The following is a 19072-nucleotide window of genomic DNA, read 5'->3' as shown; positions in this document are numbered from 1 at the left end:
AAATGTGGGAGGATTTTCTAAATCGTTGTATTAATTTTAATTTAATGATGAAAACGAGATATTTCTTAAATTAATAACATAAAGAGATTATTTATTCGATGAATATTTTGAAATTAATGTTTCATGTATTGTAGAATAAATAATCAATAAGTATGAATATGTTTGGTTCAATATATAATAATAATAAATATATTACAAAATATTTTTCTATTATAAAATTCCTCACAAAATTTGTATGTATAAAATTTACTTATATACTACACATACAGATATTTTATTATATACAAAATATATTGATCAAATATATATTTAAAATACATTATTATCACAAATAAGTAAATAAAAAAAATATAATTGATCCAATTAAAAAATACCATTCATCACAAAACATCCACATAAAGAATATTTAAACGTGAATACCTTTATAACTTTTAACCTATACCATTTTTCAATATATTATTATACAATATAATTGAAACATATCTTTTCTCAAAAAAAAAAAAAAAAGAAAATCAAATAAAGTACAAACAATATTGAATAATACATTTCTAATGAAACACACTTGTACACACGCGTACTCCACGTATACACGTAAAACATTTCGTATGATTCATCAACGTAATTAAAAAATTGTCTACAAATATACTTTAAAAAACACTCGGTATGAGAAAAAGAGAGAGTAAAGAAAGAAAGAAAATCTTCATGACGGTCATCATCATCACCACCATCATCATCATCATCATCATCTTCTTCTTCTTGGAAAAAGATCAAGAAAGTGGAGTACGGCGAGATGGCACACGTTATCCCTTCCTTATCCTTTTTACTTTTGCGTGTGTATATCGAAAGAAAGATGGAGAACTATGTATATATATATTCTTGTTGCTGTACCAGAAGATCTATCGAGGATCGAGAGATCGTCTGGGACACGGTGACAGTAGCGGCAGCTTGATATTCGTCCGACGCGCGCCACGGAGTCCGGCTGAGTATGGACTTGGAATAAATTATCTCGGCGTCTGTGTTTCTTCTCTTTCTCTATCCTTTTTTTTATTTTTTTTTATTTCTTTATTTCTTTCTTTAACTCCCACTTCCACCACCACAACATGTCTTTCTCTCTCTGTCTCTCTCTGTCTCTGTTTGTTTGTCTGTCTCTCTTCTTCCTCTTTTCATCCACGACAAGTCTGTTTCCTTTCTTTCTCCTGTTACATCCATCTCTTCCTCCCACCACCACCCCTCTTTCTTTCTTTCCTTTCTTTCTTTCTTTCTTTCTTTATTTATTTCTTTTTTCTCTTAGAGCCTCGATCGTTCTCCCTTCGAGGAGTAATAGTAGTAGTAGTAGTAGTAGTAGTAGTAGTAGTAGTAGTTAGTAATGATTTCTCTTGGCGTGGTGGGACGATACCGGAAGTGAAGTCAGAATGGCGGAACCAGACGTTCACTCAATGGAAAGTTAGACTTCTTTCAGTACGTTACCAAGAGAAGTGGTCACATTGTTGTTCCTGATCTTGTCCAGGATTCTTTTCTTCTTTTTTTTTAAATAAGGATATACATTCAGGAGGGATTGATTGATCAATTTTTGTTGTTGTTGTTGTTGTTAAATTTGTCATTAATTATTTACCTACAACGACGACGAAATATCGTGTGTGTTTATATGGGGGATGATTACGGTATTTATGTTTTATATAGTATTTTTCGAATTTTCACGTGAGACACACGATAAGTGATAAGGGAGACAAAGTTCGCGTGTTTTCGACTAAAGTGCGAAAGGATCCGAGATTTTAAGGTTGAGGGTGAGATTGGGGTAGGAGGAAGAGGAGACTAAGTACGTTTATGAAACAACCCTTCAGAGATGGTCAGCCAACACGCAATGGCAACTACTGTTCGTAAAGTTAAGCAGGAGAATCGTCTTAGGCGACAGAATCATAATCAAGGTATACGTGTGTGTGATCATTATTTTCTTCTTCTTTTTTTTTTTTAACGCGAACACAGGTGACATTTTTAGTTACGTGTGTATCTACATGTGTCTATATATGTGTATGTGTGTTTACCTGTAACATACATCAACGTGCGTTTCGTTATTTTATTTTTAATAACGATTGTATCTCAAAAATAAACAAAACAAAAAAATTGATTCAACAAAACGTTACGTATGAAATGTACAATAATATAAAATAATGTTTCCGTATATTATTTGTCCGACAAATATATTTATGTATAAAAAATAAGAAGCTTATTATTTTGTTCGTCGTGGTGTTGCAGATGAGGAAGGACCTTACAAGGCAATACCACCACCGAAACCGGTGCCAAACAATCAAAAGAAACAGAACGGGCAGCAGTTCTGGGACGATCGGCAACAACCGGTAGCAACTTCCGTACATCCGCAAGTACCTACTTCCGGTACAGAAAGTAGAGACTCGATTAACGTTAAAACAGAAATCCGAAATTCCGGGCAAATTCCGTTTGCACCGGAATACAGGATGCCACCGCTTTACGGTGAGGAACAGAGTTCGAGTCAGGCTCAACAGGCGGCCAATTTGCAGACTCACAGTAGCAAATTTCCGGTAAGTTTAATTAATTAATTAAATAAATAAAATTAAATAAAATAAAATAAATAATTAAATAAATTCGCGTGTATTATTTAACGAATTATTCGCGTATTAACGAATGAGTAACGATTCACAAATTTATTCGCAAATTTATTCTTCCTTCGTGATACGAATATTTTAAAAAAAAAAAAAGAAATAACATCTTTTCTCTACACAACGACAAATATTTGAATTACAATGAGAAAAATGCTAAATAGAATTTAGATATCTCGACGAGAAGAAGAAAAAAAAATATATATATATATATATATAAATTGAAGGTGTGTGTGAGGATTAAAGGAAAATAATTATTTTTCGAGTGAACAAAAAAAATCTCAACTTGTTATACATATATATACATATAAATTTTTGCCGAAAGATCTTTGAACTGTTCCAATTGAAAAATCGAAAATAAGGGAAGAGATTAAAAAATAAAAAGAAAAGGAAAAGAAAAGAAAAAAAGGAGATAGTAGGTACGTAAAGAATAACGTAGGTGGTGGTACGCGTCATGGATGGTGCGGTAAGTTAATTAACGAGGGACCGTCTGCATTTATTCCACATGCTCACGAACGTAGACGAGCATGTGTGTAAATGTATATATATATATATACGACACGATATACCCTACGTCCTACGACGTCAACCTTATTCGTATCTCTCTACGATCCTTAAACTTTTCTTTTCTTTCATTTTCTTTTTTCTTTTCTTATTTTCTTGCTTTATATTTTTTCTTATAAATATATATATATATATTTTTTGTTCTTATAAATATATATATATGTATATTCAACCGAGCAATTCAATGTGTCGGTGAATTTTACTGCGAGGTTTCGATAACGTCCGGTAAAATTATTATCGAAACGACACGATAATTTTATTTTCTTTATTTCAAGAGCTCCCGTAAAGCCACCGTAAGATCACCGACTATATTATACGCTATACGTAGGTTGAACAAGTAGGTATATATATATATATATAACAAGTTGAGATATTTATTTTTTCTCTCTCTTTTCGCTCAAGAAATAATTATTTTCTTTTAATCCTTGTATCTTCGGTTTTTTACCCCCACCCCTCTCCCAATTACGCATATATTTATAAATGCAAAATCAAATTAATACGATCTAGTTTCCATAATATACGCGTGCACTCGTTTATCATGTAAATCATGGTTACACATAGATTTCTTTTATTTTCATTTAACGTTTATTCATTAACAATATATATATAAACTATGTGCAATATAATATATTAAAATACTTAAGTTGTGCGAATGATCGAATTAAAACACGGACACTGGACTACTAGTGAAAATGTTCAAATAGCAGTTCATTGTATTTACGTTAGTGGTGTGTTAGTTTCTTGGGAAGATTCTCAGATTCTCAGGACTACATTGGTACAAAATGGTAAAAGGGTTTGAGTGGGAGGTGGGGTTAGGGGGGGGCATCATACAGTCGTTATTACCGTTTACCGGAAGCCAGAACTGTTGCGATAGCCGTTTAGATAATCCACTTTTTTTTTTTTTATTTTTTTTCATGGAAGTCCCCAAAGGCGAGAAAAAATCGGTAAACGATTGCAATCGGTTTGCATTATTATTCATCTACGTTATCTATATAGGTTTATGATAATCTATTATATAAGTCCACTTGAATTTCATTTTCCTTTATTCTCGAGAATCGATCAGTATGATTATCAATGTTATATTATAGGTATCGTAATCGGTCATCTAACGTGTTAGATAATTTTCCATTTAAAAGGTTTTACAAAATGAAAGTATAATATACCTATTTGTATATTGAATTTTAAGATAATGTAGATTAAAGGGGCTAGGATATAAAAATTGTTATCGTGGATATTATTAAAAAGTATACTTAGTTAAAAAGTCTATTTAATCTGATAGAATATATTTAAATTGGAATTTATGAAAACTCATTAATAAACGTATAACTTTATGTAGATAACAAAATATAATGTATTGTTTTATCTTTATTACTATTATCAGAAAGAAATAAGTTTATATGTAGAAAAACAAAAAAAAACTAAATAAGAGGAAGTATATATAAGGTGATTTCTAAAAAAAGGTTACTTTAATTTTCGTTAATTAACGGCATAAATAAAAACGAACTAATTGTAAATGAAAAAAAAAAAAAAAAGAAAAAGGTTGCATTTCTTAAGACGATTATGATGATCGTGTAGCAACCATATTAACAAACATACATCTTGGATTTTGCGATCTTTCATCTCTTGCGGAAATGTAACTCGCGCGAAACGAATATGCAATTCCCGTATTTGTCGAAATTATGCGCGTGCAATGTAACGCATTATTCTGCACCAGCCGCAAAAGTAGATGTTTATCCGTCCATGATAGTAATCGCTTTATATACGATGGAAATTACTTTACCGCGTACGAAGAACGGTAAAAATTTTTCTTATAGATTATGTTTGGCATCGATGAGATTGCAACTCGAATAACTTTTTAACACACACTTCTCCATTATTTGATTCAAGTGAATTAGGCGAGTCAGTTATTGATACTATAACAAGATCTAATCAATATTATACTAATTAACATGGTAATTATTCATAAACGTACTTATTTACACTAATTTTATTTCCACGATCTTCGATACTTTCATTCGCAACACAACGAAAACAATAATTCGTTGTATTTTTTTTTCAAGATTTTTGTACGACTAACAATAAGTGCTTTTAACCGAAGTCGTCTCCTCTTGGTTCAGTGACACCTACACGCACAAGATACATCTTTCCCATATAACGGGTGTTCGATTTAACCCTTTGTGTTTTTTATTTTCTTTTTTTTTTTTATTTCAAAAGTTTAATACAGTTAAAAAAAAAATATAATATTCGTAATAGAATATTAATCATAGTTATTACAAAATTATGTCCAATGTTATTACTTTTATTAAACATTCAATTATCATATTATAGTTAAACGAGATTCAAACATTTTTCTCTTTTTTTGTTTTTCAATACATTTTTAAAGTGTACCTTGTTATCGTACAAGAATTGTTACCATCTACGATTGGATAAGATTTAAGTAATACTCAAAGAAGTTTCTCTTGAACATCGATTGACCTATATATTTTTCTTTAAAAGATTCTTGTCCGATTTTTAAGAACTTTAAATGGAACACCCTGTATATGGAACATACGTCGAGGTTAGTCTCGATGTATCTTTCCAAGGGACTCCTCGTCGTGTATCATGGGAATGGACGCAAGAAGTACCTTCCGATCGAATCGTTCGGTACCAAGCGCATGTGCATCGTCGTCTTTTCTCGCATTAACATTGTCAATGCAAGAATCTCCAATCTCGAATGCGAATGAGAAAAGAAAAAAAAAATATATATGTATATATATATACGATAGTTGCCTAAGATCTTGTTCCTTCCGTTTTCATGTTCCTAGAGTGAAGAATCTTCCTCTCTCTCTCTTTCTCTCTTTCTTTTTATTCTCTTTTATTTTTTGTCTCTCTCTCTCTCTTTTTCTTTTTCTTTTTCTCTCTCACTCACTCTCTCTTTCTCTTTATTGGAATTCACTGCCTTTCACCATACCAACAACACACGTATGCTAGGCGTCTCCTCAAAATTTACTTTGTAACTTCTCGTTACACGGTATATATGTATACGTTTTTTTTCTGGTCATTTAATTAGAATAAATGCCATGTCTTATATATATTTTTTCTTCATTTTCATGGGACTGGACAATTAAATGGATCTCAGATTTCATCCTTAATGTTAGAGAAATCGTAAATCGTAATCTTTTTTTTTTTTGTGTGTTTTATATTAGCAATTTACTGTGTTGACTTATAATTTCATTTGATAATATTAACCGTATTTTTTTTTTTTATCTGTATATGTATTTAATATTATGACTTAAAAAAAAATGATATTATATATTTTTTTCGTAAGATAAATACGATTAAATTGAATAAATTAAATAGAAATTGTACTAGTTTTCTGAGAGAGAAAGAATTTTTATTTCTTTTTTTTAAATAAAAATGAATTTTTAACGTGAAACAAAAATTAATGACATGATCAAATCTTTTCACAATCTCACCTACGTGCGATAATTAAATGTATTTAAAAATCCAATATTAAATTAACTCGTATTATCTATCTAGATAATTTTAACATTATAAATTGTATCAATAATAAATCTATATCTACAAATCTAATATAAATATTGACAATAAATTTTCTTGATCTCTTTTTTGATGAATAAAAAAAAAAAAAGAAGAAAAAAGAATACGATAAGTGAAAGAAGAAAAAAATTGTTGTTCGTTATAAAAATACACACGCGCATACAAAATAACGCTCACAATAAAAAAAAAAAAGAAAACAAGGTAATAAGATAAGTAAAAAAAAAGGAATTCGCACATTTCCGATTGCAGATAGAAAGAGAGGTGGTCCTGTCGTCAGGAGACAAGAATTCCAAGATTCCCATTCTTCATGAGTACAAACAGAGGACTGCCGGAAGAGTAGCGATCGCACCGGATGCACCTATCAAGCAACAAGCTTGGGTACAAGAGGTAAGAAAAAGAAAAAAAAAATAAATATATAACGATGATCTTATTCTTTCTACCAACCTCGTTTCAACCAACCAACCAACTAACCAACCAACTAACCAACCAACAAAACAACCAACACCTTTGAGTATCGTTAAATGAAAATAACTCGGCATTAACATTCGTGACAATTAATTATCTTACTCGTCGTACTCTCTTGGGTAATTTTAATTAATGAATCACATACAAAGAATCGTACGCAACACGTTTTATCTTTTTAAATTTCACGATCTAACGCGACACCCACGTTGATAACTAATTGTTCGAGTATGGTTTTATTGTAGGCGGACAAGAAAGAATAAAAAAAGGATAGAGAGAGAGAGAGAGAGAGAGAGAGAGAGAGAGAGAGAGAGAGAGACATGTAAGCTTTCTTTCAGATTTTTATCACATACTCGCTGAGAATATATATTACAATATCCTTTCATTAATGCAATCCTTTCTACCTTTATATACTATATTAAGTTTCTCCAGTTGCGTTATAATACTAATATCATACTCTACGCAATATTAACATTACAGAATTACGAAAGATAATATTGTATACCCCCATTCTAAAAGTACGATCTAATCAACTTGGGAAAAAGAAAAAAGAAATTAAAAAAAAAAACAAAAATAAAATCAAGTACCGAAAAATCTTGATCTGTTTGAGAAAAGAATTACATATATATATATATACTCGTACACGTACCTGATGACATACTTTGACACATAACATGATTAAATGAAAAGTGAAAATAAAATATAGGATTCTCGTGAATATGTGGTAGAAAAAATCCATACATATACATATATATATATATATATATATATTTATATATATACAGATGTATAAAAGTAATCTCGGGTGTCGTCGCGTTTAGAAGTTTGCGATCAAATAAGAAAAATAAAAAAGGATGAATGATAAAGAAAGATGGACGTAGTAGAGACCCTTAGGTTTGGTTAAGATCGTGAATTCCGTAGAGAATGGCCGCGGGGGTGACGTTTTTCGGTCTCTTCTTCTTCTTCTTCTGCTTCTTCTTCTTCTCTAAAGAAGGGAGGGAGGGAGGGAGGGCAGCAGCAAAAATAATCAATTTTTTTATCTTTGAAACGCGCGTAATCCTGACGATGGTATCCGTGCAGAGTCATAAGTCAGAAAAGCTTTTTCCGTATGCACGATACGTTGCTTTAGGGCCCTATGCTTGAGAGAAGAACCACGCTAGGTTCTTTCTCTCTCTCTCTCTCTTTTTATTTCTCTTATTTCCTTTTTCTCTCTTTCTTGCTTTGCACCAAGCAAAGCGTTGTTATTCCAAGCGCATCCCTTCCTAAGAACCGGAGAATTCAGTCCGACAACTTTGAAATTCCATGTGTGGCTTAAGCGCACACGCGCTTCGGTCTTACAACCGCCTCGAGCCATTAGCCGTCCACTGCCCTTTACGAAAGAGAATCATTTTCTGGGATTCCGATGGAATCACTTTTGTAGGAAAAATTGTCAGACTTTGTAAATGACTTTGATACTTTTTTTCTTTTTCTTTTTCTTTTCTTTTCTTCATTCCTTTCGCAGGGAACAGAAATAAAAAGAACGGAAAGAGAAATAATATGAATGAAATACGAATGATATCTAACGATTAGAATGTCATATGAATAAATTACTGATTTAACAAATCGAATATATCAATGATAATTATTTTTTTTTTTTGCCATTGTTGTTGTCGTTATAATTTTTTATTTTATTTTCAGGCGAATCAAATGCACGAGATCAGGCAAGAAACACAAACGAGGAATTATCAGCAGACACAAGAATCTTCGTTGTAAATATTTCCTTCACAATTGCGTTTTTTTCTGCAATCATTCTTTTTCTTTTTTCTTTTCTTTATTCTCGATATCGTTAGGATATAATTTTATTTGAGATTTTAAATTTATTTGAAATGTGTTCGTTAGATCAACCGCAAGTGGTACTACGACGGTCTCAAGATCTACAAAGATAGACGAGGATAAATCAAAATCATTGTCAAGGACCTATCATACTATAAAGGACATGATATCAAGTAGATTTGGTCAAAATCGTAAGGACGTTGAGCCAGAACCGGAAGCGAGTTTGAACAACGCTGCCGACGAGTTAAGGAAATCCAGTAAGGGTATCGACGAGGAGGAAGCGAAAAAGAAGGAAGCCATTTACGGGAAACCACGTGCTCAGGAACCCCCTGTCAATATGCAGCAATATCCTAAAAACGCTTACGGTAAAACGAGCTCGTCGATCGTGATTTATTATCGAACGGGTATCGATTGATCGAGGAAGGGAAAATCTATCGTCATCATATTTTTTGTAAAGTAATAATAATAATAATAATAGGAAAAATAAACAATAATATATATATCAGGATTGATCGATCGTATGGAAATTAAAATTTAAATAAAAAAAAAAAAGATGCTCTGACACGGTGGATGACCGGGTAGAATTATATTATATTAATATATATATATATATATAAAATAATATAAGCATGCACAACGAGCGTATCGCGAGGCTTGATGTTTTCTGCTATAATTAGCAAGACCATCTTTATTAATGAGAAACGCGCATTACTCTTACGTACGCATTCTCTTCGGTCAATGCGCAGTGCAACGAACTCTCGCGATAAATAACAGAACTCTCGCGTGAGTTATTCGATTGGATTTGATTTCTTCTTTATTTCTATTTCGTGTGGGTATAATTTAGTTACACAATTGTAATTTCAGCATGAGAATTGGAACGATTCTATCTATTTTAACTTCCTCGATCTTTGATCGTGTTTTATACTCGGAAAATAGTTAACATCGGTGACACGTACTATCTCGGATGATATCGATGATTTAGGTCAATACGGGCATTCGTACAGTTACCAGAGCAATCAACAAAGTGTACCACTACCTGGCCAACTTCAACCTAACTTACCGGGACAGAGTGCGCAGCTTCACGTAACTCATCACGCTCCGGTTAGTGGAGTACAAACGGTCCATCAAACTCAACTACCTTCTTTCGGGCAATCTACGCCAGGTGGTCAACAGGTGCAAAATGTAGCCAGAGATTACGTTGTTCAAGGGACCGTCGAATTGACCAACCAACAATCTCATCAAGGATTACATTCGAATCCTACTCAGGGACAGGTATAATGGTCAAAGTTTTTTTTACATTGAAAAAATACATATATATACTAAGTTTCATTATTTTCAATTAATATAATAGGGCCAGAATAGCACGGTGCAGAAACAACAGCACGGATTACCTATACAACAACAACAGCAACAACAACAACAACAACAGCAGCAACAGCAACAACAACAACAACAACAGACAGGAAATACCATGCAACATATGAGTCAACCGTACCAAAGCACCCAACAGTTAATGCATCAGAACCAAAATCATCACCAAAGTCCGCGATTCGCTCAACAGCACGCTCAAAACATGCACCAACGTCAATTGATTCAGCAGATGCATCAGCAACAAATGGCGGGTCAACAAGCCGGTGCGAGAAATACTTCTCAACCGCAGCCACAACAGCAACAGCAACAACAACAGCAACAACAACAACAGCAACAGCAAGCATATTTCCCGAACAGCGTATCGTACCAACAGTATCAGCAAGCTAGACAAGCTATGTCCAGGTCGCAAATAGATTTACCAAGTACCTCTAGACAAACTCAAGAATTAAGGATATCCAGTCAAGAGGTATATTATCATTATGCTCAAGGTAGGCCAAGGTACGGTGTACCACAGGTCTATATGAAGTCGGAAACAAATCAAGAGGTTGAGTTCCAAAGACGAAATTCGGCTAAAGGAATTGAAAAGGCAGCATCTCAACCTCAGCTCTCTTACGAAGAAGAACGAGCCATTAACGAAGCATCGAGAAATCCTGGTGGAGTGGATGGGCTAAAGAATCACACGATGGATCAATTGGACAAGGAGAAATACGAAATAACCGTGGAAGATCGAGGACAAAACGAGTTTGGTAGGAACGGTTCGCAAAGAAAGGAGGATTATAGGCCAGAAACTAGCTTTGGTTTACACAGGGACGAAATGATCAGATCTTCGACGAGAGATCATGAACATTCCGGTGTTAACATGATTCAACAGGACAATCAAGACTCATCGGAAAATATATCCGTACAAAAAAGGATCGAGGAATTGCAAAGGAGAAGCGAACACGATAATAATCATTCGATTGTTGGTAAATTATCGAAAGATTGCGAATTGGAAGGTACGAGAATCGGAGCCAGTTCAAAAACCTTAGGATTGGACGTCTCTAAAAGACTAGAATCTGGTTCCTCCTACTCGGTTAAAGATTCCGCCACGAAATCTGACAGTCGAAAGGATGAATTGGAACAGGGTATCGCTCGACTTAAGATACAAAATCAAGGATCTGGCTCGGATTACGATAAAGCTGGCCAGAGTTCTTCGAACGTCGATTCGGGAAGGGGTTCTGCGGTTTATTCGAGTGGAAGGCGCCCACCTCCGGAGGATCGAAATTTGACGCAAGGTTCGTATTTTCATATATATGTATATAGATATATTTTATTTTCATCCCCCATTTCTATTTGAAATAATCTCTCACTCAGTTAAACAGATATTATCTGTCCGATGAAGGATATTATTATTGGCCAATATATATTATGATAATATTGCAATATCTTGACTTATTTCAATATTATAATACACAAATATGGATTAATTAAAATTATCGTTTAGCTTTTTCTCGATCGTTAAATGAGAGGAAACAAAAAAGAAAACGAAAAATAAAAAGATCGGATAATCTTTTTGGCAGATACGAAAATAAGTAAGCAGATTATAAAGCTATATTTTCTGTCCCACTTAACAACAGCGCAAGATTCCGAGTGGGTCGATATAGTGGAATCTGAATTGAGAAGCATTTTAGAGCCAAGAGACGTACCAGCGATGGCACACTCGACTCTATCCGAAAGTGTATCATCTGTGACACCGCCACTACCGCCTCTATCACCCCATGAAAGCCCACGAACGCCAAGAAATCGATACTCGGCGAGGTAACGTGACTTCAAACGGATCCCATCTTCCTCTATAAACGAGAGATGATGCTACTTCCGGTCATTGCATCAATTCACCTTCGAATTTCTATTAACCCGTCGATTCGTTCAAATCGAATGCTAAACTTTAAAGGATACGTGCTAAACGTTTAAAGGATAATCGATCGAGTATTAATATCTTTTTCAGTTTGCCATATGGTTCCAAGCCGAGTTACGGTGATTATGGCAAGGCAATGGAGAAAAGAGGATTTTTAAACAGTTCCAAACATCGTGGTGCTTCGACATCGAAAAAGGATTCGAGTAAAAAGTTTTCTCATCGTAAGTTCAAGGATTTATTATGTTTTTTTTCTCTGAAGTAATCCCCAAGAAATTCTAAATTAGGATTGTCCAATCACACACAATTACCTTATTATTAAGTAATATACAATACATGTTAACGAATTTCACAATTTTATATAATAAATCTTGGACAGGACAGGACAGTCCTGTTCTGTTCTAAATAATTTAATTAATATAAAACATTTGGACGAATGAGAATAACTTATGTTAGTTTTTGACTGGAAAGTTGCTGATCTGACGTCAACGACGACCGGACTCGATTTGGATTCGATGCTGGATCGCAGTGATTCAGATCTTAGTACCAACGACGCAAGAACGATTAGGAAACAATTGGAGGGCTTGGAAAATATGTACAGTGAGGTAACTGTTTAATAGTATACAACATTTATCTAACATATTTTCTTATCTCCAATTCCTTCACATCGATATTTATAGGTATTGAAATTGTTGGGTGGGAGTGTTAAGAAGAGACGAAAAACGAGAGGGTTGACCAGTTATGGATCCGTTTCGTCGTTACCAACTTCATCGGTATCTTCTAGACCTGTCACCAGACATCACGATAAACGTAGATCACATATGATCGACGATCGTATGAAAAAAGCCAAAGACATCAAGGTTAGCACGAGACGAAAAGGAGTGCATATATGTGTGTGTGTGTGAGAGAAATATAAATGTCACGAGCCCAGCGTACCTCACCATTTCCTGTGTCATAAATTTATTAAATATTTAATAAAATATCTAACGAGAAAAAAAATAAAGTAGGATGATATTGTTACTTTTATTTATATAATTTTTTTTTCACATGACAAACTGGTGTCGCGTCGAATTATTGCAAAATGCATTTCGACGCGTGACGGAACAATTTTACGTTTCGAAAGTGTATACCTATTGTGTTATTTCCCGTACGATTTAAAACTCTACTAAAAAACTAATGTGTTTAATAAAATAGATATTATTTTATTATTAAGATATATAAAACAAAAAAGAAAAGAAGAAATAACAATATCTACAATCCAAGGGGAATTCGAATTTTGGTGCGCTTGACTCGTGACAATGATCGTTGAGAAAATCATCGATTAGCCGTGTTACTATCGTTATTATTTCAGAGTATCAACAAAAGGTTTCAATTGCTTGAATCTCACGTGGTGACGCTGGCACGTTCCGTGGCACATCTCAGCTCGGAAATGAGAACCCAACACATGATGATGCAGGTGAGCGAGAACGCGAAAATTGTAACGGGAATCGAAACGACTGTCGCAAGACTCCACTACTACCAGGTTTTCGCAGGAAATGGAGAACATAAGGGGGGAAATCGCAGCACTTCGAACCCAAACGAGCATGGCGATGGTGAGATCGCAGTCCCAGCCGTTGATAAAGGACTCCGAATTACCGGCACTTTCCAATCCGTCGAGGGTGAAAAAACTGACGAAATTTTTCGGAACGGAACCACCCCTTATCAGACTATTCCTCAGGGAACTTGGGTATGAGGTTGGTAAATGATTACAAAACAAAAACAAAATATATAAAAATGTAAATGCACTAATTCCGAAGGATGAGAAATTCCAATGATATTACTCGTTGAATTCAAAACGAATTAGTTTTTTCCTACTTCATAGAAATACGCGAGTGCCTTTGAGAAGGAGAAAGTCGGTATGGTGGAGTTGCCCTACTTGAGTGAGGAAAGATTACAAAAAATGGGAATACCCTTGGGACCAAGGCTGAGAATCCTACAGGAGGCAAGGATATCCGTGTGCAAGGACGCTGTATACGTCGTATGAAACGATAACGCCCCTTTTTTATCGCTCCGACGATAACGAGAGACTACTTTTATTATATTTTATTTCTCTCTTTTTTTTTTTATCTTTCTCTCTCTCTCTCTCTGTCACTCTCTTTATCTTTCTTTTTTGTCTCACTTTCCTCGCGTCCTTTATCTTTATTTTTAACTTTTATTTTATTTCATTTCTTTTTCTTTTTTATTCAATCCGACAGGTTTTTAAGCGTACCAAAATGTACATACGATCGAACGCACGTTAAATGTGTGTGTGTGTGTGTATCTGTGCCTCGACTGAAAGGATATTTTAATCATAATATAGATTTTAAATCACTCGAAATGAAACATTTTGAATACAATACTAATCGCTATGACAATGGTAATAATAATAATTATTACTCTATTTGCGTTATATATATATATAACGTGTATAGTAAATATTTGATAAGAATAGCAGCAGCTGGTAGTGTTAATGGTAAATGATAATTAATATTGATTAATAATTATTATAACACTTAGCGATAGTATAATAATATAATATCGAGTCGAAAGAACAAAATGGTTAGATTATTTTAGAGAAAGATAAGAATTAACAATACCAGCCTGCGAATTCTTACCCTCGTTATCTTTTATTATAATTCAAGTTTTTCCCAAACTCAAAGCACGTAAGTCAAATCTTGCGAGCTTTAAAAATCAAGATCCGCAAATGTATGTTTGCCAAAGAGGTCTACGTATAACATATACGACGACATATAGCTACGAATATTTGTATTTTATTATTATTATTATTATTATTATTATTATTATTATTAATATTATTATTATTGTGTTGTTAAATCTTGTATTTAATAAACGATTCGACATAAACTTTCTCAAGCAACAAATTTATTTATTTAATTAATTTTGTTCTTTTCTAAAACATAGTGAAACCCTTGAATTAAAAAATATCAATATATATAAATTAAAAGCCGTAAAAGATTATTATAAATGTTGGATGTAAAATTAAAAAACGAAAATAATGTTAACGAAATAATGTCAAGCTAAAAATGAACCCCCTTCTCTCTAATGTCTTTTATCATTATATTTATTATTAATATATATATATATATTATTATTCTATTTATAAATTTGAAATCGTAAACATAGTTACAACTAATACTTAATTTAAACGATATTGATCGTATAAAATGTATGCATCTTAACGAAACACGCGAATCGATTATTAAAAAAAAAAATTCCAAAGTTTGGCGGGAATTTTGGATGTTTTACTTTGACAGACCTGTTTCAAGTTTCTATTTGACCAGGAATCGTCGTCTTCAATTGAATAATCGCATGTTAAACCAACGTGTTCTCTAAACGTGAACATTCGTCGTTCCGTAAGTCGAACAAAGTGATCCGTTATTATGGCCCCTGACCTCGGCCATAGAACGTAATAATTGACGCCTCGTCGATCCATAATTATTTAGCCTTATGATCATCATCATCATCATCATCGACTTTAATCGATATCAATTACGAGAATTAAATAATAATAGGCTTACTAGAACTTCTTTGACTCACGTTATTATCTTTCGACAGATATTTTTAATTCCTCCTCCTCCTCCTTAACCCCATACCCTACACCCCAAACTCCAACACACAAACGAATAATAATAATAATAATAATAATTGTGTAAATCTCGAGAATGAACAAAAGTAATTTGGACTTTAGAAGATTTTGAGAGAAGAGAGAGAGAGAGAGAAAATAAAATGAATAGAAGAAAATCGAAAATATTGGCAAGGATCGGTAAGTGGTTGGAAATGAGAGATAAGTATTTTATCAGGAAATGCACACTTTAACAATTGTGGCCATTTATTTTTTCTAGTGGACTCGTCTTTGATTGGTCATCCGAGGCCACGCCATCGTTCGAGCCGAGTTCTCTTCCCCTCCCCCCCTGCCCCCCTCTCTCTCTTAGTCTTTCTCTCTTTCTGACGCAGATGAGAGATCGTTTCCTTGCGAGAGAGGACAAAAGTACGATCGTCGAACTCCCGTGCTTCAGTATTTTTTTTTTTTTTCCTTATTCGTCGTTCTCCCAATTTTTTTTTCAAGCCAACCCCCACCCCCATCCCCCTCTCCTATTTGTTTGACAGTTTTGTATTGTCTACGACTAATTTCTGAAATTGTCAACGAGTTTTACGCTTCGATTTCATTTCAATTGTGAATGAGAGAGAAAGAGAGAGAGAGGGAGAGAGAGGATAAGAGGGTGAGAAATGAGACTGTAGGGGTTAGATTTATTTTATCATAAATGGATTGATATAATAAATACGTATATTTAATTAGTATATTTATTATATTAAAGTCAAAATAAAATCAGGGTTAAATTAGAATTAAATTAAGAGTAATGATATAGGATAAATACAAATATCAATTAAAACTAATCAGTAAATTTCGAGACGTGCAAAATATTAAAAAAAAAAGCAAACATTTAATTGCAACGAAAAATTAACAAAAACACAAAGAGATCTATTTAAATATAATTCAATTATAACACGATCAAAAATATAAAAGTATATTATAATTGTTATTTTTCGTAAGTAAAAAAAAATAAATATATGCACGTATCTTTGAATGAGATTGAATGAAGATAATATATCACGCGTTATAATAATGCGTGACTGACAAATCTCTTTGATCGAACAATACTTTGAATGATGTACGACACGTAAGTAGTATACATATACTTTATACGAATAAGGAAAAAAAAAAGAGGGTGGGGGCAGGGTTGGGTGAATGGTTGGAACGGGAAGGGTTTTGGGAGCTACCAACTTAACTATCATCGTCAAATACGACAGGTTCATTATGTCTGCGATGAATCAAAGCTGACCGATCTCATGCCGCGAAGGAAATAGGGTGAAATGGCTTCGGGTCAATGTGCCAAACGTCTGACAATATACTTCGAAGATACACCATACATATACATAATATATATGTACATATATATATATATGTACGTCAATGAAGACGATTATTAATCGTGACAAGAAGTGTCATCAAAAAAAAAAAAAAAATAAGAATAAACAAAAAAGTAAAACGCCGCGTAACGTAAATTTTTATCAACTTTATTTTACGTTGATAACATTTTTTTATCGAAGTTACTTATTGAATTATTAATTACATCTTTTTTTTTCGGCACGTTTATATTATACACGAAAATGAAAATTATTCAAAAAAAAAAGTATCTATACATATGACCATCGTAACACACTTTTAAATATTTATTTCGTTTCCTAGTGTTAGATATAATTTTGAATAATTTTCAATTTACGTAATATGAAATAACAACTTTAACGAATTTTAATATTGTTTCGTATGTGCGCTATAAATTTCCTATAAGTTAACAATAATTGAAAGGTTGCATCTGCGTAGTAAACTTTTAAACTTCGAACGCAAGACAGCCGCCCCACCTCGAAAAAAAAAAATAATTACGATTGTTATTCATTTATACGTATAATAATAACAGCCATATTATAATATATCTATTTACATATAAACTCTATAACAAAATTTCAACACATTACTCTGATGAATCTTCAATTCTATAGAAAAAAGTATTACGATTAAAAATTACATTTTCTTTCGATCGATAATAAAAAAAAAAAAAACTAATGAAAAATAAGAAAAAAAGAGAGAGAGATATATCGTTTCCATGTAAGAGTACCAACTAAAAGTACTTTGTTCTGGTACTTGTCAGAAAAAGAGAAGAAAAAGATGCTTTAATAATGAGAAAAACAGAGAGAGAGAGAGAGAGAGAGAGAGAGAGAAAGAGAGAGAGAGAGAGAGAGATAGAAAAAGAGGTCAAGTAAATATGACATCATATCATCATTTCTGGGTCACGCGTTGTCCACTGATTCGCGTGAGAATAAATATATCTATATATATATATATATATATATATATATATACATACACACAAACACACATATTTATATAAATACCTAACAAACGTATATTTCGAGTAGCCTCTTATTCTCGTTAATCGAATATATATTCTTTCCCTTTTGAAAATCTACATCGATAAAACGTTTGACGTCGAGAGGGAAAACGCGTAACACAAATACACACGTTTATGTTGTACATTGGTTCGTATGTATATATGATAGGTATATATATATGTATATACTACTAGTTCTACTTTTACTTCGTAATAAAGAAGAAAAAACGAATAAACGAAATACTAGGTCCGATATAACTTCCTTACAAGCAAAGATATACTATCTCAATTGACCTATGGCCTCGTCTCCCTTCTCTCTCTCTCTTTCTCGCTCTTTCTATCTCTCTCTCTCTCTTACTTTTTATCTCGATCATTATCCGCCTTCTGAAGCGACCCTCGACGATGCTTTTCTTTCACTCGTCTCTGTACCGTAGACCGAGGATGAACGGAAACGGTGAATTCGTCTTTGTCGCTCTGCTTTTGCTGGCTTTGTCATCGTTCAAGAGCTATGCGGAAGTCATACATTTTCGCGAGTGTCCCAAGCCAAATCGTGAGTGTTTTCAACAAGTATATTTTCGATTTTATTTATATAAAGATAGAAAAAGATATATATTAAGAAATAAAATATATATATATATATATACACCTAATTCTGTTTTTAAATGACAGATACCCTATTCAATATTGTATATATCGAAAAATAAAAGATTCGTTCTTGTTTTAAGAAAAAAATCAACAAAAATAATACCTATAAATTATGAGTTTTTTTTCAAAATTTTCTTCTTACAATTTGGGTCGATCGTGTTAAATAA

General features: G+C 33.1%; 2 protein-coding genes across 2 annotated transcripts in view; both read left to right on the top strand.

Moving 5' to 3' along the window:
- Positions 1 to 1843: 1843 nt before the first annotated feature.
- LOC106791396 (putative mediator of RNA polymerase II transcription subunit 26) lies at positions 1844 to 14005 on the top strand. Its single transcript, XM_014757010.1, has 13 exons — positions 1844 to 1925; positions 2254 to 2555; positions 6987 to 7124; positions 8877 to 8944; positions 9078 to 9376; positions 9994 to 10283; positions 10363 to 11656; positions 11999 to 12179; positions 12367 to 12497; positions 12730 to 12878; positions 12954 to 13133; positions 13625 to 13729; positions 13796 to 14005. The coding sequence occupies exons 1-13, from the start codon at positions 1844 to 1846 to the stop codon at positions 14003 to 14005; spliced, it is 3429 nt and encodes a 1142-aa protein (XP_014612496.1).
- A 4658-nt stretch (positions 14006 to 18663) lies between these two features.
- The window catches only part of LOC106791395 (MD-2-related lipid-recognition protein-like), a 3695-nt gene continuing 3286 nt past the window's right edge, over positions 18664 to 19072 (top strand). The window contains exon 1 of the mRNA XM_014757009.1: positions 18664 to 18810. Within this exon, the coding sequence (XP_014612495.1) occupies positions 18702 to 18810 (109 nt within the window). The 5' untranslated portion in view covers positions 18664 to 18701. The remainder of the gene's footprint in view (positions 18811 to 19072) is intronic.

Source organism: Polistes canadensis, unplaced genomic scaffold, assembly GCF_001313835.1.
Source record: "Polistes canadensis isolate GaletaPanama2010 unplaced genomic scaffold, ASM131383v1 scaffold_303, whole genome shotgun sequence".
NCBI lineage: Eukaryota > Metazoa > Arthropoda > Insecta > Hymenoptera > Vespidae > Polistes > Polistes canadensis.
This window is presented reverse-complemented; position numbering and strand designations above follow the sequence as displayed.